The sequence below is a fragment of the Heterocephalus glaber genome, unplaced genomic scaffold (genome assembly GCF_053883595.1).
Source record: "Heterocephalus glaber isolate CG9 unplaced genomic scaffold, H.glaber_assembly_v1.0 deba00001781, whole genome shotgun sequence".
In the NCBI taxonomy this organism is placed as follows: domain Eukaryota; kingdom Metazoa; phylum Chordata; class Mammalia; order Rodentia; family Bathyergidae; genus Heterocephalus; species Heterocephalus glaber.
Window position 1 is genome coordinate 2,193,164 of NW_028258467.1, and position 27,940 is coordinate 2,221,103.

A 27,940-nucleotide genomic window follows, 5' to 3' on the forward strand; every position below is an offset into this window, starting at 1 on the left:
GGTGATCCTACTGCCTCAGCCTCCTGAGTGCTTGGATTAGAGAGGTGCGTCATCTCGCCGGCTCAGAGATTAGATTTTGACGTTCTGGGGACTGGGTCAAAACCGATGCGGGGAGGTGGGGCTCTGGCTCCGCCCCTTGAACCACTTCCGTAGACCCGTGCGCTCAGCGCCTCCGCATCCCCGAAACAACATTTCCCAGAAGGCTGTGTGCCTGTGTGGACGTACTTCCTCCCGGCGTCCCCTGCGACGGGAAAGTGCTCAGAGGGCTCGAGCCGCCGACCCTACCAGTTTTCGTCGCTGCCACTGGTGCTCCCTTCTTCGCAGTCCAGAGAAGAGCTGTAGCGGCCGCCCCTCCTGGCCGCCATGTCCGCCCAGGCGCAGATGCGTGCCCTGTTGGACCAGCTCATGGGCACAGCTCGGGACGGTGAGTTCGGGCGGCCGGCCAGGCGAGGGGCTGGGGTGGGATTGAGGCGAGGCCGCCGGGCGGCCTGAGGCAGGGGCCGCGACCGTCTGCGCTTGCGCCGAAGGTAGGCGCTGGGCCTTTGTCTGAACCGGTTTGCTTCTGCGGCAGCGGCGGCCTGGTTCTTTCCCAGCTGCGTGTCTCGCGGGAAGAAGGGGGCCTTCCTCCCTTCGAGTCCGCGTTGCCTGTGGGGCGTCAGCTCCGTCCCATTTTCTGTCTCGTAACTTCCTCCCCGTCGGTGCCGCGGCCCCGCGCCCCTCTGCGAACCGGAAAGTCGGCGAAGGGCTGGAAACCAGCGCAGGCTCCAGGTCGCCGGCAGCCGGCTGGCGGAATTCCTCCAAGGCTCCTCGGGGAAGAAGCTACACCCGAGGCAGCCGAATGGCCTGGAACCCCCGGGGCGTTCTTGTTCAGTACCATTACAAGGGGAGACGGAAGTTGAGCTTTTCTAACGCGGGTTTCTGCCGAGTACTTATCTAGCCCCCTTTTCCCCCAGCCACACAGGAGGGTCTCTTGTTTGGCCAGCTCTTGGCAGTCGTTAGGTAGGTTGTACTGTAGGCAGGAGCACAAGATCCTGGAGGTTGTCTCAGGAGAAAGCGATTGCATCCTTACAAAACTATATACCTTCTGTGGTTTGTTTTCTTTCTACTGAAATAATGAAGTTGTAAGTTCACACTGGCACATTCTCAGGGCTGTGCAGATTCTTTGCACTTTATTTCATAGGTGAATAAGTGCTTTTAGCTTTCTTTGTATATTGAGTTGCTTTTGAATTGCTTCCCATATTTTTATTTCATACAAACTGAACAATTGTGGCCCCTCTATTTTATTTATAAAGGTTCAGTGTATCTTTGCCTGCCTACATCAATCTGCAAGGGAGTTGCAGAAAAGCCTCATGTTCATCGAGCCGTGAGTCACAACCAATTTCTAAGCTGTTATAACAAAAAAGTGTTTGCTTTTTTTCACAAGTAATTTTAAAAGTGTAGTTTAGAAAGAAAACATTTTCAATAAAAAGACACTACATTAATCCTGGATGCTTGCAAATCCTAAAATATATTCCTCCTTGACTATTACACAACTCTGTGTCCTATACACAGATTAGCTTTAAAAATTTGTCACATACCACTTTGCCTTTACTTTTTATGTATCATTCCCCCTGACTTCCTTACTGCAGGTGTGGGCAAGAAAACTTTTCCTTTAAAACTTTTCAACAGCGGGCATAAAATTCTGCAGCTGAGGTCTTGAAGAATGCAGATGGGTACAGTATGTGTTGGAGCTCACAGTGTGTATTGACTAACCTAGTTCCTTTTTGCTTTTTTTGATATTGTCTTGTTAAAGTGACTCCTGGGTGCCAACTTTTTTTAAAGGGTGGGGATTAAAGGGGGATTCAAAGAATAGGTCCAGATTATATGAGAATTTGAAAGCTGTCTTCATGAATTTTAGGCAAACCACTGTCCATAACAAAGATTTTGTTGGTGGAAATTACCAGCTGTGTGTCATACATGGTGATTCATTGTACTCTGCTTAGCGTGGGTTTTTGGTATCTCATTGCCCACATGTCTGTGTTGGGTTAATGACCTTTTGGTGCTCAGCTTTTTACTTCCAATTCCATGACTTCTTTGGCACAATGGTGGAGTCACATCTCATTAAGTGTGATTCTTCATCGTATACTTAGCCTCCAAAATATCTGGATTTCACTCCAGTTATAAATATCTTTATATCAGCTTTTCAGTTGTATTTCATGGGGAGAACACAGAAATGATAGTCTACAAATCATCCAGGTGAATTGTACCAGATATCCTTTTGTGGTTATTACGATAATACTGTTTTATTTAAAACCACGAATGAATTTCAGGAGACGAAACCAGACAGAGGGTCAAGTTTACAGATGACCGTGTTTGCAAGAGTCACCTTCTGGACTGCTGCCCCCATGACATCCTTGCTGGCACGGTAGGTGCATTTGGGGGGACCTCACGGACCATATAGACTAGCTGTTCTGTAAAAAGTGATTATTTTTCAGGTTGAATTCTGTTTCCCTTTAACATGTTTATGGCAGCGTGAAGCACCAGTGGTACGTGCATGACTGTCCCATTGGCAGCTTTATCACTGGTGGTACAAACAGATCTAATCACTTTTATCAGTCTTTTTATTACTAATAAAAAGCTGCCTGATGAGACAGTCATGCATGAACCACTAGTGGTTCAAGCTGCCTGGCAGCAAGATATAAAAATTATGGCTTTGTCATGAATGTGGTAACAGGCAGAAATCACCTGCTGCTCTTCAAAGTATATTGCTTGGTGGAATTTTATGTTATGGAACGTAATTGGTGGTATGAAATTCTGTCTGTAGAGCTATCCAGTGTGCGCGCCCCCCCCCCCATTGAACCCATGTATGACCTTTCCACTGAGCTACATTCTCTAGGCCCCCATTGCTTAATTTTTAGACAGGATTTCATTGAGTTTCTGAGTTGCCCAGAATATCCTTGAACTTTTGATCCTCCTACCTCAGCCTCCCAAGAGTGCTAAGATTATGGGCATGCACTGTTACGCCTGGCTTCTTTCCTTGCTTTTTCTGATTTTAGAAAATCAGTTGAGGCCGGGGATTTAGCTCAGTGGTTCCAGCACCTGCCTTGCAAGCGCAAGGTCCCGAGTTCAATCCCCAGTACCAAAAAAAAAAAGAAAATAAATCAGTTGAGAGCTGGGGATGTAGCTCAGTGGCGTGGCACCTTGCCTGCCTGGCAAGTGCAAGGTCCTGACTTTGATTCCCATTACAGGGGGCGGGGGGGGGGGTGTCAGTTGAGGCCAAGTACAGTAGTGCGTACTTGGAATGCTTCTCAAGATGCTGAGGTAGGTGTATCACAAGTTCAAGGTCATGGTGGGTAATTTAGAGCCTGTCTCAAAATAAAAAATAAAAAGGTAGTTATGCACCCATGCTTATTGTGGCACAGTTCACAGTAGCCAAGATACAGAAATAGCCAAGGTGCCCATCAGTGGATGAACAGATAAAGAAAATGTGATGCCAGTTATAGTGGTGTTTGCCTGTAATCCCAGCGCTCAGTTGGCAGATCACTGTGAGTTTGAGGTCAGCCTGGACTACATAGTTCAAGGCCAGCCTAAACTGCATATCCAGACCCTATCTCAGAAAAAAAAGAAAGAAAATGTGGTACATATACATAATGGAGTATTTTCCAGCTATAAAGAAGAGTGAAGTTTTGTATGCAGTTTTCAGGCAAATAAATGAAAATAGAGTTCATCGTGCTAAGTGAAATAAACCAGACTTAGAAAAGTATCAGATATTTTTCCTAATATGTGGAATCTAAAAAGAAAAAGATAACATGAAAGTAAAAGGGAGGAGCAGGAGGATCTCTGTGAGTTCGAGGCCAGCCTGGGCTAGTGAGTTCAGGGCTAACCTGAACTACAAAGTGACATCCTGTCCCCTGCCAAAAAAAGAAAGTAGATGGGAAACTGTTACACAGTAGGAATGGAATAAGGGAGAGAGATGTGTAAGAGGGGATGAATATGGTCAAAATGTTATATGCATGTATGAAAATGTCACATTGAAACCCAGTATTTTGTAAAATTAATATGCACTAGTATACATTAAATAAAGAAGCATTGGGGATATAGCTCAGTGGTAGAGCATCCCTGAGTTTAATCTGCAGTACTGCAAAAAAAAAAAATCAATTGAATATAATTGATTTGATAGGTTATTATTAACTAGTCATCCTTTTGGGATTTCAGTACAAACTAGGTGTGGTGGCAGTGGCATATGCCTGTAATCCCAACATTGTGGGAGGCTGAGGTAGGAGGATCACAAGTTCAAGCCCAGCCTAGGCAGTTTAGCAATTTAGTGAAAGCCTCTTTCAAAACAAAAAAAGAACTGGAGCTATAGCTCAGTGAGAAGTCCCTAGGTTCCGATGCCTGCCTTGCAAGCACAAGGTCCTGAGTTCGATCCCCAATACCAAAAAAAAAAGAAGTCCCTAGGTTCAATCTTCAGTACTTTAAAAAAAAAAAAAAAAAAAAGATGCTGGTTGGGGCCAGGGATTTAGCTCAGTGGTTCTGGCGTCTGCCTCGCAAGCACAAGGTCCTGAGTTCAATCCCCAGTACCAAAAAAAAAAAAAAAAGATGCTGGTAATATAGCTCAGTGGTAGAGTACCTATACTACCAAAAAGCAGAAACCTAAAATAATAGCAGTACACCATTTGGTGGCTATAGACTTGACTTCAGTTGAACAAAACAAAAAAACTAGCTGTGTGGAACATGCATTCAAAATTAGACTAAGAAGACTAGCCAGACGTGGTAGCACCTACCTGTAATCCTAGCACTTGAGAGGCTGAGGCAGGAGGATCACTGGGAGTTAGAGGTCAGCCAGGGCTACATAGTAAGTTCGAGGCCAGCCTGAACTACATAGCAAGATCCTGTCTCAAAAAACATAAAGAGATAGGGCTGGGGATTTAGCTCAGTGATTCTGTTGCCTGCCTTGCAAGCGCAAGGACCTGAGTTCGATCCATGGTACCAAAAAAAACATAAAGAGAGGATCATCTGCCACGTTTCAGTCCCTTATGGAAAAAGAATTCTGTAACAGACCACCTTTAGACTTTACCTTGTGAGATGTGAAAACTATCTCAAGGCCAGCAGTGTCTCAGCACTGAGGGATTTGGGGGGTGGTGAAGCAGAAGGATGACAAGTTTGAGCCCAGCTTGGGCAATTTAGAGACCCTATCTCAAAAAATAGACAAGAAAAAGAAAAATACTGAAAGGGCGAGAAATTAGCTCTATGTGAAAGCCTTAGGTTTAATCTCTATAGTACCCCCCCACACACAAATTTGCTGTCCTCTCAGTAATGGTGAATGTGCATTTTTCACGGTGAATCATGGCTTTTATTATTACTATGTGAGGGGGTACATCTTTTGTGAGGGCAGAGACAGGATTTGGCTCTATAGCCCAAGCTGGCCTTAAGGTCATGATCCTCTGGCCTTCGTCTCCTGAGTTTCTGGGATTATAGGCAGGTGCCACCATGCCTGCTGCACCGTTTAAAAAACTGCTTGGATGTGTTAAGTCTTTCAGGATGGCATATCTGACAGACATGAAATGTTTGCTAGACCTGTACTTCTGTTATTTGATGTCCTGGATACATTTTGATTTGAGATAGGAAAACGTTAATTACAGTTTGCTGCAGGTTGTCATGGATATTGAGATGAGCACACATTAATGATTAAAAAAAGATTTCCACTCACCATAAGCAGTTTAGCTTATAAGGGCCTTCTTTCGGTAATTTAGAATTGTTGGCAAATCCATAGTGGCAGAAATCAAAGGAAGCAGATGCACATGTACTCTAGTGAGGAGTTCAACCATTTTACCATGGCAGAATTCTGTGTAGCATGTTTTTGAAATATAACCAAGAAAAATAATCAGTGTGAGGGCAACTCCCACAAATGTTTATTTATTGCATACTTACTCTGTGCTAGGCACTGGAGATACTGTGGCCAGTAGTAAAGTCTTTGATCTAGTGGGGAAGAGGGTGAACAGTAAGTAAATGGATGGTGAGGTGAATGGTACAGGGTCTCACTTTGTAGTTCAGGTTGGCCTTGAACTCACTATGCAGCCCAGGCTGGCCTTCAACTCATGGCCTCATGCCTCAGCCTCCTGAATGCTGGGATTACAGGCATGTACCACCACACCTGGTCTGTGGATGGTTTATAGGTAGAATGATGAGAAAAGGTCTCTCGGGGACATTTGAGCAGAGACTTGAAAAGATCACATGTGAGGGCCAGGGATTTAGCTCAATGGTTCCGCCACCTGCTTTGCCAAGTGCAAGGTCCCGAGTTTGATCCCTGGTACCAAAAAAAAAGGATCATGTGGAATTCAGGGGAATGATGCTCTGGGCAGAGCCAAGAGCAGAAGGATGGGAGGGATGCTGCTACTGTGCCTGGGCTGTGTGAATGGGGTGGGGTCACAGAGGCAGAGGCCATGGAATCACATTCATGAAGAGAAGTCATGGACTCAGCAGGTCATTCCAGTGACCAGGATACACAGGGGCAGCTCAGGAGTGGACTTTGAGAGGAAACAGATTGAAAGGGAGGAGGCAATCCAGAGAGCTATGTACTTGAGAAGAAAGTGCTTCACGAATAAGGGATTGAATAAACCTGCTGCTGAAGGTCAGTGAGGATGAGGATTGGGTTTTCTGGTGGAGGTGAGGGGATAGCTTTTACATGGAGTTTGTGTGTTTTGTTGCCTTTTTTTCCCCTAGTACTGGGGATTGAACTCTGGACCTTGTGCTTTCGAGCCAGGCACAGTGCCACTGAGCTAAATCTCCAGGCCTGGTTTGTGTTTTTTAATAAATTAGAATGAAGTCAGGTGTGTTGGTGCACGCCTGTAATCCCAGCAATCAGGAGGCTGAGGCAGGAGGCCAGCCTGAACTACATAGCGAAACCCTGTCTCAAAAAACCAGAAAAAAACTACTGAATTTGATCCCTGGTACCAGGCCTGGCTTCTGTTTCTTAATTTTCATATTAAGAGTTTTAGTATTGGTCTGGGGATTTAGCTCAGTGGTTCTGCTGCTTGGCTCACAAGTGCCAGGTCCTGAGTTTAATCCCCAGTACCAAAAAAAAAACAAAACAAAAAATAGTTTTAGTATTCAAAAAAGTATATTGCTTTTTAAAAAAATTTTATTAGTACATGTTTGCAGTACATAATTATTACATTTATTGTGGGGAATTGGTACATATACATAAAAGTATATTGCTTATTTTGGGCAGGGTTGAAATACCAAGTCATGTTCCCTGCTTTGTATAATGGGTAGGTGCTCATGTGTAAATTTTTTGTTTCCCGCAGCGCATGGATTTAGGAGAATGTACCAAAATCCACGACTTGGCCCTCCGAGCAGATTATGAGATTGCAAGTAAAGAAAGAGACCTGTTTTTTGAATTGGATGTAAGTTTTATTGGTGTTGATTCATCCCTGCTACAAACCACCAAAGATAAAACTAACAATAATGTAATGTTCATAAGTTATGAGGTAAAATAATAAATTAGGCATTTGTTACCCCACCACTTTGAACACTATAATATGGCCAATACTATTTTTTATATCTGTGTCTGTCATTCCATTACTGTCCTGAATTTTATGTGTATCATTTTCTTTTATTTTTTGGTATCAGGGATCGTACCCAGGACCTTGCACTTGTGAGGCAGGCGTGGTGCCACTGAGCTAAATCCTCATCCCATGTATCATTTTCTTTCTTTCTTTTTTTTTTTTTTTAGTATCAGGGATCGAGCTCGGGTCCTTGCGCTTGCGCAGCAGGCGGCGAAACCACTGAGCTAAATCCTTGGCCCTATCACTTTCTTTTAAAAACATGGCAGATGGGTTTGGTGATGCCTGCCTGTGATCCTAGCGCTTGGGAGGGTGAGGCAGGAGGATTGTTTGGAGTTCCAGGCCAGCCTGGAATAGCAAGAACCTGTCTCAGAAAAACAAATAAAAAGAAACTATTTTTTATGATTGCTTGGTTTTAAGCTTTATAAAAATGGTTTCACAATACAGATAATCTTAACATCTTGTTTTTGTTCAATATATGGTTTACTCATTTTATTGCAGTGTAGTGTGTGTGTGTGTTTGTGTGTATACAGTGCCAGAACCCAGGACCTTTTGTATACTAGGAAAGTGTTTTGTCATTGAGCTACAGCCCCAGTACTGTTTGTTTTCATTGCTGCTTGAATATGTCACAAACTATCCTTTATTCATAGATGTGAATTCATTCTAGTTTTTCTGCTATTATGAACAATGTTAGGAACATTTATTTTTAAACAAAACATTTATTGGTGCATTTTAGATATACATAATGATAACACTCATCACAGGGAATTTGCACCTGTACTTGATATATCAGGTCTCTTTTTTTTTTTTTTTCCCCCTATTCCCCCCTCCTCAACACCCTTCCTCTTCCTATATACAAAAGCTTTGGCTGGGGATTTAGCTCAGTGGTTTCGCCGCCTCCTGTGCAAGCACAAGGACCCGAGTTTGATCCCTGGTACCAAAAAAAAAAAAAAAAGCTTTGTTTCCATTTTTTTCTTCTATTTTCACTTTTTTTCTTGTCCCTTCCTTTCCCCCTCCTTTCTTCCCCCTCCCTTGTTCTCCTTAATTGAACTTTTTTTTTTCCCATTTCCAAATATCTATTATACATTTTAGAGGTGGGGATGTAGCTCAGAAGTACTGTGTCTGCCTGGCAAGAACAAGGTCCTGAGTTTGATTCCTGGCACCAAAAAAAGAAAGAAAATCGAGTATAAGTATACACACATTGCAGAGTATGTTTTTAGGGCTTTTGTTTTTGTTTTTTTGTGGTACTGGGAATTGAACCCAAGCCCTTTGCACTGAGTAACATCCCCAGGCCTTTTTTTTTTTTTGGTACCAGCGATCGAACTCTGGTCCTTGCGCTTGCGCAGTAGGCGGCGGAACCACTGAGCTAAATCCTCAGCCCTGCCCTGGTTGAATTTGGGATCTTCCTGCCTCCCAGGGTGCTGTGATTATAGGCTGATGCTACACTTGAATGTTTTGATATTTGTATACAGGGAAGTGATCACCAGAATAGCATCAGTCAGCTGGAGGTCTGTAATCCTACCACTCTGTGAGGCTGAGGTAGGAGAATTGCAAGTTTCAGCTCAGCCTGAACAGTTTATCAACCATCTCAAAAAAAAGCCAGGAAGGCTCAGTGTGAAGGCCTGGGTTCAATCTACCAGTACCACCTCCCTCCCTAAAATATCAAGTTGTGTATGTTAAATATGCATGATTTTTATTCATTTGCACTTTTTAACAAACTAGATAAACTTAGTACTCAGGAGATTGAAGCAGGAAGATCACAAGTTTGAGGCCAGCCTGGGCCACATAGACTCTGTCTTAGAGGGAAAAAAAAATCTAGATTAAAAAAATACATATGTAAAATAAGTGGTAAACTGGGACAAGTTATTTTTAGAACACATGAGGATATGGATGGGCTAGTTTCCTTCCCATATAAAATTCCTTCCCATATATAATTGTTTTGGATAAGAACAATATCTCAACTAAAAAACAAAACATAAGAACATCATCAGTAGCTCAATAGAAAAAAAATGAGGGAAGAACATTTATGATTGTTGATTTTTTGAAACAGGATCTCACTATGTGGTCCAGGCTGGGCTTGAACTCACTAAGTAGCTCAGCCTGACTTCCACCTTGCTGAGATCCTCATGCCTCAGCCTCTCCTGAGTACTGGGATTACAGGTGTGCCTCACCACATCATGTGAAGAAAGGACATTTCTAAGGTGAACACTGTGGTGTATGCCTGTGATTCCACATCCTTGGGAAGCTGAGGCTGTAGGATCGGGAGTTTGAGGCCCACCTTGGTGATTAGTAGACTTTCAAAATAAAATAAAAAGGACTGGAAATGTAATTCAGTGCAAGACCCTAGACTTATTCTCCAATATGGCAAAAGAAAAGAAATTCCATTTCCTAGTAGACTTGTGGCAGGTGTTTACCCTGATTTAGAACTAAAGAGGAAGAGAATTAAGTGGCCCTGATGGCCTCCTGAGTTATTCACCATCCCAGCAGTCTCAGTTCTGGGAACATACCTGACTTGTACACTTGGATATGCCCAGAGAGTATTTCCAGACTACTCCTATACCACAAGTTTGAGGTAGTGAGACCCTGTCTTAAAATAACATGGGAAGAGGAGGGCTATAGCTCCAGTGGTAGATTGCTTGTCTAGGATATGTGAGGCCCTAGGTTCATTCCTCAGTACTGAGCTAAAAAAGAAAAAAGAATTAAAACCACAATTAAGTAGATTTTTTTGCTATTAAAAAGAGGACCAAGATTTAAGATTTACTTAAATTACATGTTCTATTTGTTTATTTATTTATTTATTCTGCCTTCTAGGCCTTGACAGGTCCTAACTTTGTGGCGGAAGGGAAGGTTAGGTATGTGGCTTGTGCAGATCTGGTGTGTGCTCGGATGCTTTTAGCAGTTTGTGTTTCATCACACTACCCTAGAGACAGTTACATTTATTGGGTGACTTTCTAGTAAGTGGTAGATTATGATTATGATCTGCTTTTTGGACTTAAATGTCTTTTTTTTCTTTTAAATCATTTAAATTTACTCTTCAGAGAGCTGTTTGCAATCAAAACAGTTTGAAGAGAGAGAAAGTAATAATAGAATAGAGCCAAGCATGGTGGCATATACCTGTAATTCCAGCACTTGGGAGGCTGAAGTAGGAGGATTGCCATGAGTTTGAGGCCAGCCTGAACTACATAGCAAGATCCTGTCTCAAAAAAAAATTTTTTTTAAGCCCAGAGATCTATTTTTTTTTACTGGAATACAGAATCCTTTATTATTACAGAACTTTACTTTTCATGTATTTCACTTGGTATAAGTGGGCTGTCCTATAATCATCTTTGAAAAGCAGCACAAACCATTTTGGTTTTTGAGATTTTTTTTTGGAGACAGATTCCAGGCTGGCCTTGAACTTGCAACTCCCCTGCTTCAGTGTCCCACATGCTGGGATTACAGCTGTGCACCACCATGCCCAGCTTAAGTTTTTGAAAATTAATTTTTGAAAAAGGTACTAAAAAAAAGGATTTGTGGCTATTGTGACTTTCCTCACGACAGCCTGCTCTGTGTCCTCCAGGGTATACTTTTATTTTGCTTTTTCTGTTACTCGGCCCACCCTCACCCAGAGATCTATTTTATAGTGTAGGTTGTAAGTCCTTTGGTTTTCTTGTTGTCTGCTGTGTTTACTTAGTTTTAGGTTTTCTAACATCTGAGTCCATACTGTGATTTTGCTTAAGATGGCTTTGGTAGGTAGGTGAAAGCACTGGTAGGGTTGTCACGTGTGCTCCACTTGACCCTCTGAGTAGATTCTAGGTCTGCCTCCTGTACACCATGCCTTGCCTAGGGGACAGTAGAGGAGCACTGCCTGGGTGAGCCTGGGTCACCTTAGGCTCATGTGCTAGGAACTATCTGAGATAAACATAGGTGACCCATGTTTCATCTTTGGGGGATGCAGGCACGGTACCACTGAGCTACATCCCCAGTGAGCTTCTTTGGGAGAAGTAGTGTGCAAGTGTATATTAGCAAACACAGACCAGACAATTTGCTTTCCTCATTGTTTTGCTTGATATACTGAAATGTTTATCAGAGTATTTGGGTGACCACTGACAGGAGTTTTGGCCTCTGTGATTATACAGTGACATCTGGTAGTCAGACTCGGGAGTTAGGATGCTTTGCTTTTACTAGTTCCTGGGAGATTGGGCACCATGAGGGAGCCTATTTCCTCATCTGGAGCTACTCTCAAATGTGTGCTTATTTGAAGAAAATACTTAAGATTTCTGAGAGGATTCTAACCCTGTCCAGTGTCCCTCTGATCAGTTAAGAGTGACACTGATCTCTGGAGCATCTTCCAACAGCTAGCCTACTCTCTGCCGTCCATTCTAACCTTGTTTTTTTCCTGGTACCAGGAATTGAACTCAGGACTTTGTGCTTGCCAGGCAGGTGTGGCGCTGCTGCCCTCTGCTGTCCATTTTAGAAGGGAGGATGTAAATTACTCCTTGGTCTGTTGTCCTGTCATCTTCACCCCAAATTTTCTTTCCTTAATTTTTTGGTAATAGATCACTGTCATCAGTGCCAAATACTTACTGTGGTATTTTAACACATGCCACTATTAGCTAGCTAACTCATGGTATAATATAGGAGATGCTTGTTATTGACTAATGATTAACTGATAATTGGTTTTGTTTTGTTTTGAGACAGGGTCTTGCTGTGCAGTTCAAGCTGACCTTGACCTCACCATGTAGCCCAGGCTACATATCCCTTTTCCCCCTCTCCAACTCATGGTGATTCTCCTGCCTTAAGCCTTCCAAGTGCTAGGATTTCAGGCATGCTGCACCATGCCCAGCTTAGCATATACTTTAGACAGTAGGCAGTAATGAATCTTGCAGTTCTCAGTTATATATTTTTTTCTTTCTTTTTTTTTTTGGAGACAGAGTCTTCCTAAGTTGCCAAGGCTGTTCTGGAACTTGGGATCCTCTTATCTTAGCCTCCCAAGTATCTAGGATTACAGGCATGCACCACTGCACCCAGCTCGTTGTTTCATTTTTTAGATAGAAGATGGAACTCTACCCTCAGTACATGAGGGAAGAATATTTAGCCAGCTTACAAGGACTGGTGGGTGCAGCATGCACATCTCCCACAGCTCTTCAAAATATCTAACACTGATCTGTGTTCAGCCTTTTCTGTCCTCAGAGAACTGTTACGGCTTTTGGCAGTGTTACAGGGGGTTGGAGGTCTTTTTACAAGAAATACACAACTAAATCAGATAAGAAGACCGTGTTTTTCCCAATCATTTGATTTACAAAAATGCCTTAATTTAGTATGATTATGAATGTTAACTGCCATTGACCCTTCAGACATTAAGAAACTAATCTAGGCATACATTCCTATTACATAAGTAGACTCCAAGGGCCTTTATCACTGATTATAACTATCATAACGCTTGCTTTTTTCTGAGCTAGGCGATGGATCACTTGGAGTCCTTTATTGCAGAGTGTGATCGGAGAACTGAGCTTGCCAAGAAGCGACTGGCAGAAACACAGGAGGAAATCAGTGCAGAAGTTTCTGCAAAGGTATGTCTGGTGGCTTTGGTATAAGTCTGTGTAAATATTGGCTATGCTGATGGATGTTAACTCTCCGCCAGCACTGATGGGATGATTCTGGGTTAGATGGCATATGCTGCCTTGGCTGTTGTTCCCTGGTAAGGATGGAAAGCTGTGACCAAACAGTCACATATCATTTCAGGCTCTAGGAGCTGCTGTCTCTGTCCTTTCTTTCATATCCCTTTTCCCCCTCTAAACATTCATTGCCCCTCCTCCCCATGCAGTACTGGGCTACATCCTAATCTTTTTTATTTATTTATCTTTGTTATTTTCAGACATGGTCTTGCTAAGTTGCCCAGGCAGTACTTGTAGTACTCCTTGCTTCAGCCTCCCTAAGTGCTAGAATTGTAGGGATATGCCACCACATACCCCCAACCCCAAATATGTATTTTTTTAACTTTGTTTTTTAAACAACCCATATAAAACTGAAAACAAGAAAAAATTAGTAGGGAAATGGTTAAACTAGTACATTTACTAGTGGACTGAAGAAGGAGGGAGTTCTCTAGGGGTCTGTCCTGAGTGTGAGTTCAACTGTCTGACCTTCCTCTTCAGTGGAAACAAGTCTCTTTTTGGGTTTTCTTATCAGAGCTAAAGAAATGCTGCAAGAAAAATACTTGATTCCTTTGCTTTCCAAATCCTGTTCTTAGGTGTTTGCTTACCTTATTCTTTCTCCCTTCAGGCAGAAAAAGTACATGAGTTGAATGAAGAAATAGGAAAACTACTTGCAAAAGCTGAGCAACTAGGAGCTGAAGGAAATGTTGATGAATCTCAGAAGATTCTTATGGAAGTGGAGAAAGTTCGTGCAAAGAAAAAAGAAGCCGAGGTCGGTGGATGACGTGTTTTAGGAAGAGGGAAATGTTAGTAATTTGATAGAGTTGACCATTTTGACTAATTTTAAGGCATGCCTGTACTTTTTAAAAATAAATTTATTTATTTTTTCCTGGTACCAGGGATGGAACTCAGGACCTTGCATTTGCCAGGCAGGCGTGATGTGCCACTGAGCTAAATCCCCAGCCCAGTAAATGTTATTCAGAGAAGTTTTGAGTTCACAGAAAATATGGAAAGGTACAGAGATTTCAGATCTGTCCTTTTCATCTCCCTACACACCCTCTCCCACTATCAAAATCCCCCACCAGAGTAGTTTGTTACTGTTGGACTTATATTGACACGTGATTATCACCCTAAGGTTCATAATTTATATTGGGCTTCTTTTTTTTTTGTACCAGGGATTGAACTCAGGACCTTGAACTTGTGAGGCAGGCATGGTGCCACTGAGCTAAATCCCTGGCCCAGCTAAATCCCTGGCCCCGGGCTTCACTCTTAGCGTGCATTCCATGAGTTTGGGAATGACCTGTTTCCCCCATTGTAATATCATCAGAGTAGTTTCACTTTCCCCTAAAAATCTTCTGTGTTCCACCTGTTCATTCTGATGAAGGTAGGTGTACAAAAGAAGTGGGTCTGAGTGTAAGAGTTACTTTGGGTTGAGGTCAGTCTCTAGGTAAGATAGAATGATCCTGGAAAGCCCTGTAGCTGAGACTGTAAACTGAGGAGGACCTACAAACTACAATTCTACCTGTTAAAATGGTAGAGGACAGATGAGATGGCGTGTATGTGCCCTAGAGCAGGCCTGGTTTGGGTTATCAGTATGCCCCTGGCTCTGTGTGGTACATCATACATAGTAGATACTCAGTTATAATTTACTCAGGGGTACCAAGGACTTCCAGGAATTAGAACAGTACAGGTAAGGAGAGAAAGCAGTAAGGTTACTCAGGATGTGATCATCAGAGCTATACTTTCCACGGTTTCAAGCTGTGGCTGGGACTGAGGTTGGCAGTGTTAGGCAGGCCCAGCAGGTTAGACTGACATCTACCTTCAGTTACATTCCTAGACAATAGATTCTCTATGATCTTACTCTTTGAAGGACAGACAAAAGATTGACAACACAAATACGTTGCATTTCTATATAAGTGCTTAAATATGGTCATACTAAAGGACAGTGGGACTCATGCTCACACTGCACTTTGCATAGAAGCAGCGTGGTATTGTGACTTAGATACATTGGGTTGCATTGGCATGGTGGTATGACTTCCCAAACTATGACCAGTAAACTTGGTAAAGTTCTAAATAGGCTTTCCCTGGTTTAGAGGGTAATTTTCTTTCTGGGAAATTTGGTGCAAATGTAAACCCTGCCAACAGCTCTGTGTTTGTATTTACAGCAGAGTCTCAGTAGCTCATTGGGCTACTGATGCTTCTGCCAGAGACAAGAGGGAAACTTTGCATCCTCATGGTATACCCCAAGCCCTGGCCCTTCCTGCTCAAAGTGCATAGACACCACAAATCCTCCAAGGCTCAGAGAATTATTCATTGGCTAATGGAACTAGATTTGGCTTTACCACCCATGTGGATGGCTGTAGTTGAGAGGAAAGCAGAGAAGGATGTGTGGCCAGCCATGCCTAGGATTCTAGGTATCCTCACCCCTCCTCCTGTTTCCCCTCGTTACTATGAAAGTAATGCCTAGGAGGTACAGTACTGCTTCTACAGAATCACTGGGGCAAGACCAGGATGATGTGGGATGAGGCCTTTGGGTGGGTGGGATTTAAGCAGTGCTGATTTTTGTAGTGATTCAGCATCTCTGGAATCCTTTCCGTTTTCAGTAGCAGACAAGATGTTCACTAGTCTTAAGGTTTCTTTCTTTTGCCAGGAGAGGCTTAGAAACTGCAGTTTTATATACTTTGTCATTTGAAAAAACAGGTAATCCTTGACAGTGGCATGCAGCAGGTTTTCAGGAATTATTTGACAATTTATTTTTACTTTTTTCATATAGTGCTGGGGATGGAACCTAGGGCCTCTAGGCAAGTGCTCTAACAATGAACTATGTTGCCAGACATAGTGTATTTTTTCTGTGTGTGTGTAGTACCGGGGATCAAACTCGGGACCTTCCACTTGCAAGGCAGGTGGCAGAACCACTGAGCTAAATCCCCAGGCCAACCTACTATATTTTTAATTATACTTTCTATTTTGAAATAATTATAGATTCACATTTAGTTTTAAGAAGTATGCCAGCTATGGTGGTGGACACCTGTAATCCCAGCATTCGGCAGCCTGAGGCAGGAGGATCACCATGAGTTCAAGACCAGCCTGGGCTACATAGTGAGTTCGAGGCCAGCCTGAACTACATAGTGAGACCTTGTTTCAAATGAAAACAAAAATAAAATTCATCTGTAGCTGGGCATGGTAGCACATGGCTATAATTCCAGCAATTTGGGAGATGGAGGCAGAAAGATCTGAAGTTCAAGTCCAGCCTGGGCAGAATAGTGAGATCTTGTATCAAAATTTTTGAAAAACCTGGGGATGTAAGTGGTGGAGCACCACTAGGTTCAATTCCCAGTGCCACATAAACTTATGTCACATCAAGTATTTCTATTTTGGAGGTTGATGCATTGATGGCAGTTCTGTAAACTTCACCTATATCTCTTCTTTCCCCTTTTCCAGGAAGAATATAGAAATTCTATGCCGGCATCCAGTTTTCAGCAGCAAAAACTGCGTGTCTGTGAGGTCTGCTCAGCCTACCTTGGTCTTCATGACAATGACCGCCGTCTGGCAGACCACTTTGGGGGCAAGTTACACTTGGGGTTCATTCAGATCCGAGAGAAGCTTGATCAGTTAAGGGTAAGTTAATGTATTCCTGGAGAAGCCTGAGGCGTTTTGTGGTCTTCAGATTTTTTAAATTTTTTTGTTTTTGTTACCGGGGATCAAACTCAGGACCTTGCACTTGCCAGGCAGGCATGGTGCTGCTGAGCTATATCCCTGAGGCAACGTTTTTTTAATTTTAAAAAGCCTGTACCAGGCGAGGAGATGCATGCCAATATTCCCGTACTCTTAAGAGGCTGAGGCACAAGGATTGCAAGTTCAGTCTCAGCCTGGCCAACTTAGACCCTGTCTCAAAATATTTTTTTAAAAGGGCTAGCTGGCTGTGGTGGCATATGCTTGTAAAGGAGGCTGGGGCAAGAGGATTGCTTTGAATTCAAGGCCAGCCTGAGCTACACATAGTGAGACCCTGTCTGAAAAAAAACAAGAAAAGAAGGAAGGAGAGACAGGAAAAAAAAAAAAAAGGCTAGGGCTGTAGTTCAATGTGAGAGCCCTGAATTCAATTCCCAGTTCCACACAACAACAAAAAACCCTTGTCTCCTGATTCATTCCATGAACTTTTATAGTGAAATACTCCATGAGTTTTATAGTGACATCCTCAGGCTTTATCGCTTGAGTTCACAAAACAGACAGGAGATCTCAAAACCCAAAGAAGTCTTGGAAATTTATCTACTTTGGAGACAAATTTCCCCCTACAGAGGGAAATGGTGACGCCCAGTCCCAGGATGTGGACAGCTCTATGTTATTAGGCCTGACAGAAGATCACACAACTTGCCCGCTTGACTTTGAGTTTCCTCGGGAAGAAGGAGGTGATGGGGTTTTTCTGATAGCACTGCATCACCCTTGCTCAGACAGCCTCAGTTCCTTCCTCGAGGGTCTTCATTTTTCTGAATTTTTAAAATATTAAGTACAGAATGCTAAGAAGGAAGGCTAACATGTCACTGATACTTTGAATTGTCATTCTTCATACTGACAGAGCCTCCCCATTATGCATTGCGTATGAGGACCCTGTGATAGGCTGTAGGCAGTCAGCCTTCCCTCCATATATCTCAGATGTGATAAGGAGGACAGACTTGTGGCACCTTGACCATAGAGTGAGTGTTGGAATAATCAAGACCTCATTAAGTGCTGGGCCTTGTGCCTCCAGGAAAGAGCTGCTCCTCAGCAGATGCCAGGACTCTGCAAGCAAGGAGGAGTCCCCCAAGTAACATGTGATATTGGAAGGAGGAGCCTGAGCTGGAGTAGCGCATTTTGCTTCTGCCTTTCCAATAGAATTTTTTTTTTCTTGATACCAGGGATCGAACTCTGGACCTTGCGCTTTTGAGGCAGGCGCAGGGCCACTGAGCTAAATCCCTGGCCCTCCAGTAGAATTTTGAAAAAAAGATACACTCACTACTATCAGAACCAGATTATAGGCCCCCCAACCCCCAAAGTTTATGGAGCGCTGCTCCCAAATGGAATTCAAAGGAAAGACTATGAAAATATAAAATAAGCATTTAGGGCATTTAGGAAAACCAAGAAAGTTTCCAAATTCCCCTTTTATGGGTGAGGCCTCTAAGAACGCTCGCCTCTTAAAATTGCCTCACCCTGGGAGAGATGAGATTGTGATCAGGGGATGTCTAGTTATGGGATGTGCATGTGTGTGGTCTGGTGAGGGCCACAGTTGACATCTGTACATATAATTGCATTTGATGATTGAGTTCCACTTCTTTTTGCCATAGTTTGTCTTAATGTAATTTTTTTTTTTAATGTAATTTTTTGTTGTTTTGTTTTAGTACTGGGGATCGAACTCGGGTCCTTGTGCTTGCGAGGCAGGCGGCAGAACCACTGAGCTAAATCCCTGGCCCAATGTAATTTTTTTTATACCTAAAAGTTTTAATTTTTTTTTTTTTTTGCGGTACCAGGAATCAAACTCAGGACCTTGCGCTTGCAAGGCAGGTAACAGCACCACTGAGCTAAGTTCCTGGCCAAGGGAGGCTCAGGGACAAGGGTTTTAGCAATTCCCCTTTCCAAGTGGACAGCTCTGTCAACAAACTCTAGCAACTTTTTTTTTTTTTTTGGTACCAGGGATCGAACTTGGGTCCTTGCGCTTGCGCGCTTGCGCGGCAGGCGGCGAAACCACTGAGCTAAATCCCCGGCAATTTTTTTAAAGTGTATTTTTGCATCAGAAAAATGAATAAATTGAAATTTTTTTCTATGGCCAGAAGAACTTGGTCTAGAAAGCACGTTTTTTTTTTATAAATGTTGTAACTAGGAACAATGTACAGTTGACCAAAAAAACACAAACGTTAGAAATTTTGACAAATATTAAATTAACAACATAAATTTGTATCTGGAAGTGGATTTCTTCTCTTTTTTTTGGTACTAGGGATCGAACTCAGGTCCTTGCGCTTTTGAGGCAGGCGGCTGTGGAAGTGGGTTTCTATTTTTATTTTATTTTTTGGTACCAGGGATTGAACTTGGGACCTTGTGCTTACAAGGCAGGCAGCAGCACCACTGAGCTAAATCCCCGGCCCTGGAAGTGGGTTTCTTAATGATGAGAGAGGTGAGCGTTCTTAGAGGCCTCTTAATTAGAATCCCCTTTGTCAAATAGTCCCACAGTTGTTAATACCTTTGTGGGCAAAAGTGAGCTTTTGCTGATGAGGTAGGAGGTAGATTGGAAAGGAGATGGTGCCAGATCACTGGCCTGTTCTCAGCCAGATCTGCTTCAGGAATGGATATGTGTGAAAGATGGGATGTTAACACTTCTGCCCTTAAGCTGATCCATCCCTGTGCACCTCGCTCAGATGAAGGATGCGTATAATCACAGGTAGTAGCTTGGACTTCTCTTGGTCTTTGCTGTGCCCCCTCATCTGGAAGGAGCTGGCTGTAATCCATGCTGGGTGTGGAAGATCTTCATGGCAATATAGCTCTCTCTCTAAGCAGAGAAGACTGGTAACCTTTTGTCTCACTGGCTCTGACTTCTACTCGGGGTTTCATTTCACTTAACAGAGTGATTAGAGAGGTATTAAAGGGCTTTGAGTTGGTTTAGAAGGTAGAGATACAGAGTGATATCTGGGATTTTTTTTTTGTACTGTTGGGTTATAGCAGTGGTTTCTCAGAGCCTCTTCTGTTACATTTATGATCAAACCTGATGAATTGAGTCTGATAGTGTTAGAAGCCAGGTACAGAGGGCTCACGGGTGTGGCACCTAGAACAGTTGGTCTCAACCCAACACAGAACCCAGCACCTGAGGATAGGTCACTTTTTTTCTTTTTTTGGGGGGGGGAGGCTGGTCTTAACTTTGTAGTTTAAGCTGGGCTTGAATTCAGTATGTAGCCCTGGCTGATCTCAAATTTGTGTCAGTCCTCCTGCTTCTCAGCCTTCCCAGTGCTAGGATTAAGGTATGTGAGATGTGCCAAGGAGGAAGGGCCACTTCTTGACACCAGGAGCTCCTTCCCAGCAGCAGGATGTGCTTGTTTTTTTTTCCTTCAAAAAGCAGTGGCAAAGTTTATTTGAGAAAGTAAAAGTGAGGAGTGGGAGAGAAACTGGTACTGCAGAGGGTGCTTGGGCTGAGTAAATAGAAAAAGGGTGAGAGCAAAGATAAAAGTACACACTGTGTCTGGGAAAAAGTGTGAGCTGTCTCGGAAAGCTATGATAGCCAGAATGTCTTTGTTAGACATTTCAGTTCTGTTTCTTCATGGTCGTTATGGAGATACCTTTGGGTAAAAATTTTCTGGCTTAGTTTGAAACAATATGACCAATACCCTGTGACTTAGAAACTTAGCACCTTGTCAGGCTTGGCAGTATGTACCTGTGATCCCTGCACATGGGAGGTTGAAGCAGAAGGATCACTGTAAGTTTGAGGGCAGCCTGAGCTGCACATTGAGACCCTGTTTCAAAAAACATAAAGGAGTTCAGCACTTAGAATATGCAATTTGCCACTGGATTTATAAGATGTAAAATAAATGTATTACTGTTCTTAAGAGCTTCTCTTACTTTTCTCTCATTGTCCCATTTTTCATTTATTTAGAAAACTGTGGCTGAAAAGCAGGAGAAGAGAAATCAGGATCGCCTGAGGAGAAGAGAGGAGAGAGAGCGGGAGGAGTGGCTGAGTAGGAGGTGAGCATGGGAGGGCCATAGGCCAGTGGCCCTCAGGCCTCAGGAGGGCCTTTCTCCATTGTTGCAGTGTTGCTTGGAGTAGTCAAGGTCTGTCAAAGACTGACATAACCATTAAAAGAAAAATAAAAACGTGCAGCATATTTAGTCTAGAGAGGCATGGGCCAGTTCAGGATCTGTGTGTTCCCACTAAAAGAGAGAGGGGGCAAAGCTGAGGAGAGGGTCCTCCTTCATCCCACAGAACCTGCTCCACTGACCACTGGGCACAGAGCCTTCAGCAGATAGGGAAGCCCTGAACTGATTCCCTGGCACCCCAGTGTGCTGTCTTGTGGTGGGTAACACATGCTATGAGGAAAATCCATCACAGGAGAGCTTTGGGTTGAGTGTTAGGCTATGCAGGGCTCTGGTGTTTACTGTATGATGTAGGGCCACAACTTCTTTCTTTTTTTTTTTTTTGGACCCGGGGATTGAACTCGGGTCCTTGGGCTTGCCCAGCAGGCGTAGCAGGTGGCGAAACCACTAAGCTAAATCCCCAGCCCCGGGCCACAACTTCTTACAGAGGAGAGGTGGGATCTGCTGACAGGACGCACTGCTGCCCTTTGGAGATCAGAGTGCATTGTGTTGGGGTGGAGCAGTTAAGACCGTTGAGGAGCTGGTTGAAAGGGTCCAAGTGTAGGAGGGGGTGGTTTAATCAGATTAGGGGCAAAAGTCTGTGTGGTGTAGGGACAAATTGATAGGAGTTGCTTTTTAGCTGTGTGAGGTGTGTGAAGAAAGAAGGAACCTGGCCTCTTGGTTTTTTACCCAGGGTTGCTACTCACTGGGTGGGAAAGATAGAGCAAGAGTGTGGGGATAGAATTCACTTCCATTTAAGATGCTTGAGAGAGACCCAAGTAGAGATGTTACATTTCATTGGAATTCAAAGAAGAGGTCAGAGCCAGAATTAACCAATCTCCCCTGAAGGGCATGGTTCATTGCCCTTGAAAGCTCCAAAAACTGCTTTCCTGACTGGATGTGGTAGTGTATACCTGTAATCCAAGCACTCAGGAGGCTGAGGTAGGGGGATCGCCAAGATTTTGAGCCTAGCCTGGGCTACGTAGTTCAAGGTCAGCCTGGACTACATAGTGAGACCCTGTCTCAAAAAAACCAAAAAATTGCTTTTCTGAAGGAATTCCTTGATGTATCGTTCAGAAAAGACAAGTGCTTGCTGTATTTTTTTTCCTTTCGTGTTGTAATTACAATATACTCTTGATTGTGAAGAAGCTCAAGTGGTCAAAAAATGTGCTCAGTAAGACGTGTTGTTCCTTTTAGACAGAAGTAATGGTCACTGTTGTGGTTGGGCCTGTCTGTGCAAGTCATGTTTAGGCCTCAGCATTTGCAGGCATCTGTGGCACCACTTGTCTGTAATGACTGTGTGGTGCTTCTAGAATGAACGTCACATGAGACCTTGTGACATGCATATTTCCACTTGTTGATTGTGTAACAGAAGGAGCGCATTTGACTCTTGCCTGCCAGTAAGCCTTTGTCTGGGAACTTTGGTGCATGGAGAGTTCTGCCCAATCCTGCCTCTATTCTATAACTGCACCTTTGTGCTAGTGTCTATATCTTAGTTATTAGTTACTTTCTTGTCACTGAGACACAATACCCAATACCCACAACTCTAAGAAGGAAAGGTTTATTTTGCCTCACAGTTTGTAGAGGTTTCCATCCATAGGTGTCTGGCTCCAAGGCAGGGTGGCAGAAGGGAAAAAGCTCATAGTATGATGCCAGGAAGCAGAGAGAAGGATCGAGAGAGAGAGAGACCTGTGTATGCCCCTCCACGCCCCCCCCCCAATGACCCACCTCCTCAGACCAGTCTTTACCTCCCAACACATTTACCTGTAAACTCATCAGTGAACTAATCCATTGATAAGTGTCATGCCCTCATTGTTCAATCACCTCCCAAAATTCCACCTATAAGAGCATGAGACTTTAGGGGACCATCTACCTATAAACTGTAACAGTCCACCACAAAGATTTGGTAGTCCAATGTTGGGCTGAGTGTGACACTGTTCACCCTCAACATGTGCAGATAGACAGGTCCAGTTCCCATCAGCTTGCACAGTTACATCCTTCAGATGCTACTCAGGTGCTATTGAGTGAGGGAGCCACAGAACAGGTATAGCATTGCAGAAGGTGTAGCACTTCCTGCTGCAGACCAAAAACAGTCAAGCAGCCAGAAAATAACAGGTCTTTTTCCTTTTCAGGTCTGGATCAAGAACCAGAGATCGCAGGAGGTAGGCTTCCAGATCCATTAGAGTTCTCGGTCCAAAACTTTTCCACAAGCATGTTTCTTAATACTTGAAGTTTACAGCTGTACAACCTTATCTGTTAGTCAAGGCTGAATTGTGAAGGGCACAGAACCCAGCCGTTGGTTGGAGCTTAACATAGGGGAAGGACTCCTCACGTTAGATGGATGGACTGCAAGCCAGCCAGGAATGCCAAGGGCCAGGCTTTGGTAGGCATCATTCATGGGAACAGTCTGGCCATCAGATTAACTCAGAATAGTTTAAGCCTAAGCTGTAAATTTGTGGGAGGAAAGAGGGGACATGACAGAACCTGCTGAGAGAGGGTGAGCATTGGGGTATGTCCTTATGTCTGGCTTCTGTAGTTTCTGCCTACAGCCTTCTGGTTTTTCCAGGTCGCGCTCCCGAGATCGTCGTCGGAGGCGATCAAGATCTACCTCCCGAGAGCGACGGAAGTCTTCCCGTTCCCGTTCCCGAGACAGAGATAGACACCGGCGCCACCGCAGCCGTTCCCGGAGCCACAGCCGGGGACACCGCCGGCCTTCCAGGGACCAGAGTGCAAAATACAAGTAACTATCTGACTCCTTCTGTAGCTGCAGGCAAGAGTGAACCCCTTTTTGTTCCCAGGGTCTGCTAGGGATGTTAGCCCGGCCCTTTGCCTGGATCTGGTAGAGACAGAGCTGGGCTTGGGGAGAGCCTAGCCTGTCATCATTGGCAGAATGTTGGGGCATTGGGCTGTGGTGAGCAGGACTTGGCTTGGAACTGGAGAAGGCTGTGAAGGAGCTTTCAAGGACCTCTAGGTGGTGCTGTAGGGGCTTAGGTGCAGTCACTTAATGCACAGAGCAGCCAAGATGTATGTCCTGACCAGGACTTGCTTACCTCTTTGGGATTTTTCCATTGTATTTTTACATAATGGATCATATGCTATATGTACAATTTTGTTGTATTCTCCTTTTTTTGGTTTATGTTATAGTGTCGGTTTTTCTTACTGAAAGTCTTTGCAAACATCACTTTTTAATGGCTTTCTGTCATTCCCTGTGTAGTGGGTTGAGAATGAGATTGCATGCCACCTTGGGGTGTGGTGGGGCATGCCCTGGACCGGTGTTGAGGGTTCACATTGTTGGTTCTTGAGCAGCTGCCCAGAATGGAAGTCGTCTTCACTGAGCCTCTGGTTCCCCTTTCCTAGGTTCTCCAGAGAGCGCATGTCGAGAGAGGAGTCCTGGGAGTACGGGCGCAGTGAGCGAGGGTCCACTGACTGGAGGCTGGAGAGCTCCAATGGGAAGGCCACTTCAAGGAAGTCAGAGGAGAAGGAGGCCGGCGAGATCTGAGCCCCTGTCCTGGCACTGTAAATAGTCTGAGAGATGTTCAACATAGCCTAAAGTTACCCTTTATATTTGCTGAATACAACTCATCTTTTGTAGTTTAAATTTCTGTTGTGTGGAGCTAGCTGTGAGTTTCTAGAGTCCTGCAGAGTTGCTCCTGTGTTCTGGGGTTATGTTGCATAGGAATAAATAAACCTGGCGGATTGCCTTCTGACAGCAGGAGTGGGGTCTCTGCTGTCCTCTGCTCCAGTGGCTCTTTACCAGGACTTCACCAGTGGAGACAAGGACTGGTGCTTCCAACACCTCAGAAGACCTACTTAATTTTCCAGCCATTTTGACTTTTGGCATCTGACACGTGCCAGGGCCCTCCCCATACACAACTCTGATTGAGCCAAGTACATGTGGCTGTCGGCCCATCTGGCTCACCCCATGTCCCAGCTACTTCATCTCTACCCCTCACTGCAAATTAGAGAGTAGCCTTCCTTAGGGAGGAGGGAGATTGCCACATTTCCCACCCTTCTCTTTAGGAAATGCTGGCCTGTCTGGTCAGATCCCAGCTCAGACCAGCTGCACTGCAGTTTCCCTTTTGAAATTACTCTGGGGGAAAAAGACCAGTGGAACCTCCCCACACAGCAGCTAAGAGGTCCTCAGAGCAGGGGACACCAGCTTTGGGTCAGTTAATCCTGGGGCACTGTTGGGCTGATGCATGCCAAGAGTGGGCTGTTTGTGTTACCATTTCTTGTTGTGGTTACTGTAGGACCAAAGTAAAGCTAACTTGTAGATACTGGGAGCTCCTTCCCATTCCGTTTTCTAGGGTATTGTATGATTGTAGGTATTTTAGGATTTGTTTTTGGAGGGAGCTTCTGTTGGTCACATAGGTGAGAAAGAAGAGTTACCCTATCCCTACTCTGTGCAACCTTGAGCTGGGCTCATTGGGCACATGTAGGGACTTGAGAGCACCAGCCTCCTAAAGCTGGCCTTTTGATTCTGCTCTGGGTTCCCCCTACTGCAGTCTGTCCCTTGCAGGACATGTTGGTGAGTAGGCTGCTCTGCTTGTCCCCTGACACAGGTCTTCCCTGGCCAGCTGTCTCCAGGAAAGGTGGTTGGGAAGGGACGTGCGTGAGGTTCTCTTGGCTTGCTGCTGTGTTGCACATACATGTAGATTTTCTCATGGACACTAGGGCCCAGGGGTCTGCTCCTAGTCTTGAGCTGACATTCTGCTAGTGGCTGTGGCCACCCAGGCCAGCAATATTTGTCTATAACCTGGGTTCTCCTGGCGCTTAGCCAGATAGTTCCACCCTTACAGCCATTACCACTATGAATGATTTAGATCCTTTTCTATCAAGACATAAATTTCTGTGTGGACAAACAGCTGTGTTTTGCTTTGTTTTGCCAGGGAACAGCGTATGTATGCCACAGAAGGTTCGGGACAGTGAGCTGAGGAATCCATATGCCACCTCCTCTATCATCTGATGGATGACAGCTGAGGACAGGACCCCTTTGGTCTGCAGTATCAAATGTCCCCAGCTTTGTGTGGTAGTACCAAGTTAATGCAGCCTTCTGGGTCACCATTCAACCAGTGAGAGATGCTCCTCCCTCTTCACTTTGCAAGGACAGTTCTGTGGGGCCTTTGTTCCCTTCTCAAGCAGTCCTGTTCAAATGGAGCTCCTAGCCTCCAGGGCTGTCTTGACTTTGTCCTTCAGTGGCTTTTCCTTCCTCCCATTCCTCATCCCCAGATCAGCCACCTGTATCAAGTCTCAGTTTGCTGCAGGCAACCCACGTTTGAACCTTCTCATCCAGTGTGGTCCTTTCCATAGCAGTGCCTGCAAGTCTGAAAGGAGTTGTTTGGGTCTGAGAGGTGCATCCCTGCTCTGTGAAGAAATCTGCATGTTACAGGGTCTCCCCACTCAGGAGGCACCACTTTCCGTCTAGCCTGGGCTGAGGCAGACCAGAGGGTCATCCTAGAATATGCTCTGCTCACACTGTGGGAAGAATTCCACATACCATTGGTAGTGTTTTTAGAAAAGCAAGATAGTAGCTGTGCTTGGTAGGTGGTGTTGACTCTTGAGCTTGCTGGGCAAGGGTGAGCCTGGATCTACATTTGCTTTCTGTACAAAAGTCCCTTTGGGGTTGGGCAGTAAGCAGGAGTTGGGAAGCCCTGGGGGGGTTAAGGGATGTCCTGGGAGGTAGAGGCAAAGAGCACTAAAGCTGAGGTCACATGTTTCCTGACCCTACTGGGGGCACTCTGACATGTCCTGCAGGTGCTGGGCTGTGAGGGGCAGTGCTGCAGAAGGGACTCCTGCCTCAGCCTCCCATCTCTTGGTGGGGGGTGTTTTTTTAAAAAACGAATTATTATAATGAGATATACTTTTTTTTTTTTTTTTTTTTGGGATGGGGTTTCACTGTGTTCCCTAGGCTGGACTCTTAGGCTCAAGCAACCCTCCTGAATACTGGAACTACACAAATGCCACCATGCCCAGCTCCCACCCCCTATCTGTGTATTAGAGTTAAGTAAAACAGACCCAATAGGACATATGGATACATAGAGATTTATTATGAGGGATTGGCTGTGGCCATCACAGGATGAGTCCCAGGATCTGCTGTCTCCAAACTGAGGCCTAGGAAAGCCAGTGGTGGTCCAGTCCAAACCCAAAGGCCCAAGAATCATGGCAGGAGATGGTCATCCCAGCTCATGCAGAAAACAGATTGGTCTTCCACTTTTTCTGGTTTTGCTCCCAGTGGATGGATGATTATACCTAGCCACTTTGGGCAGGGTGGTCTTTACTCATTCTGCCAATTCTAGTGCCAATCTCTTCTGGAAACTTCAGACATCACTATAAATAATGGCTTTGCAAGCTACCTGGGCATCCCTTAGGTCAGTCAGGTTGATAGAACCATCATATACTCCCTAATTTTTTTTCTCTTCATGTAGTCTGCTCTGTCTACTTTTTCCTGTCATTTTAGGGATACCATTTCTTTCTCTTTTTTTGGTGGGGGGTGGGGGTGGGGGGTTTGTTGTTTGGTTTGGGGCTTTTTTTTTTTCTGGTACTCAGAATCGAACTCAGGACCTTGCACTTGCAAGGCAGGCGTGGTGCCACTGAGCTAAAATCCCTGGCCCTGATTTTGATTTTTTTGAGACATGGTCTCGCTGTATAGTTCAGGCTGGCCTCGAACTCACAATGTAGCTTAGCCTTGCCTCAAACTTAGAGCAATCCTCCTGCCTTGGCCTCCTTAGCGCTGGAATTACAGGTGTGTGCCACAATGCTCAGCTTTAACAAAACTATCTTGCCAGGGATTTAGCTCAGTGACACCACAACTGCCTCGCAAGCACAAGGTCCTGAGTTCAATCCCCGGTACCGAGAAAAAAAAAAATCTTTAATAAAAGACTGGAAGGACCTGAAACCCATTACTGTTTCCTGTCTGGGTGCGGCCTGTTTCTATCCATGTGTGGTATGCACATGTCA

General features: G+C 44.4%; 1 protein-coding gene across 4 annotated transcripts; it reads left to right on the forward strand.

Moving 5' to 3' along the window:
* The first annotated feature begins 198 nt into the window (after positions 1 to 198).
* Positions 199 to 27,878, forward strand: Luc7l (LUC7 like). 4 transcript variants are annotated; one of them, XM_021251426.2, is made up of 11 exons: positions 199 to 424; positions 1,293 to 1,363; positions 2,310 to 2,404; positions 7,287 to 7,385; positions 12,986 to 13,096; positions 13,806 to 13,949; positions 16,619 to 16,795; positions 20,787 to 20,875; positions 23,116 to 23,145; positions 23,550 to 23,723; positions 24,341 to 24,692. In XM_021251426.2, exons 4-11 carry the CDS (start codon positions 7,290 to 7,292, stop codon positions 24,480 to 24,482), a joined length of 963 nt encoding a protein of 320 aa, XP_021107085.1. In that variant the 5' UTR covers positions 199 to 424; positions 1,293 to 1,363; positions 2,310 to 2,404; positions 7,287 to 7,289; the 3' UTR covers positions 24,483 to 24,692. The 4 variants fall into 4 exon arrangements, with proteins under 4 accessions (XP_021107085.1, XP_004873769.1, XP_004873768.1 ...); XM_004873712.4 differs by lacking the exon at positions 1,293 to 1,363 and adding an exon at positions 25,873 to 27,878 and having other exon boundaries at positions 225 to 424; positions 24,341 to 24,499; XM_004873711.4 differs by lacking the exon at positions 1,293 to 1,363 and having other exon boundaries at positions 225 to 424.
* The last annotated feature ends 62 nt before the right edge of the window (positions 27,879 to 27,940 follow it).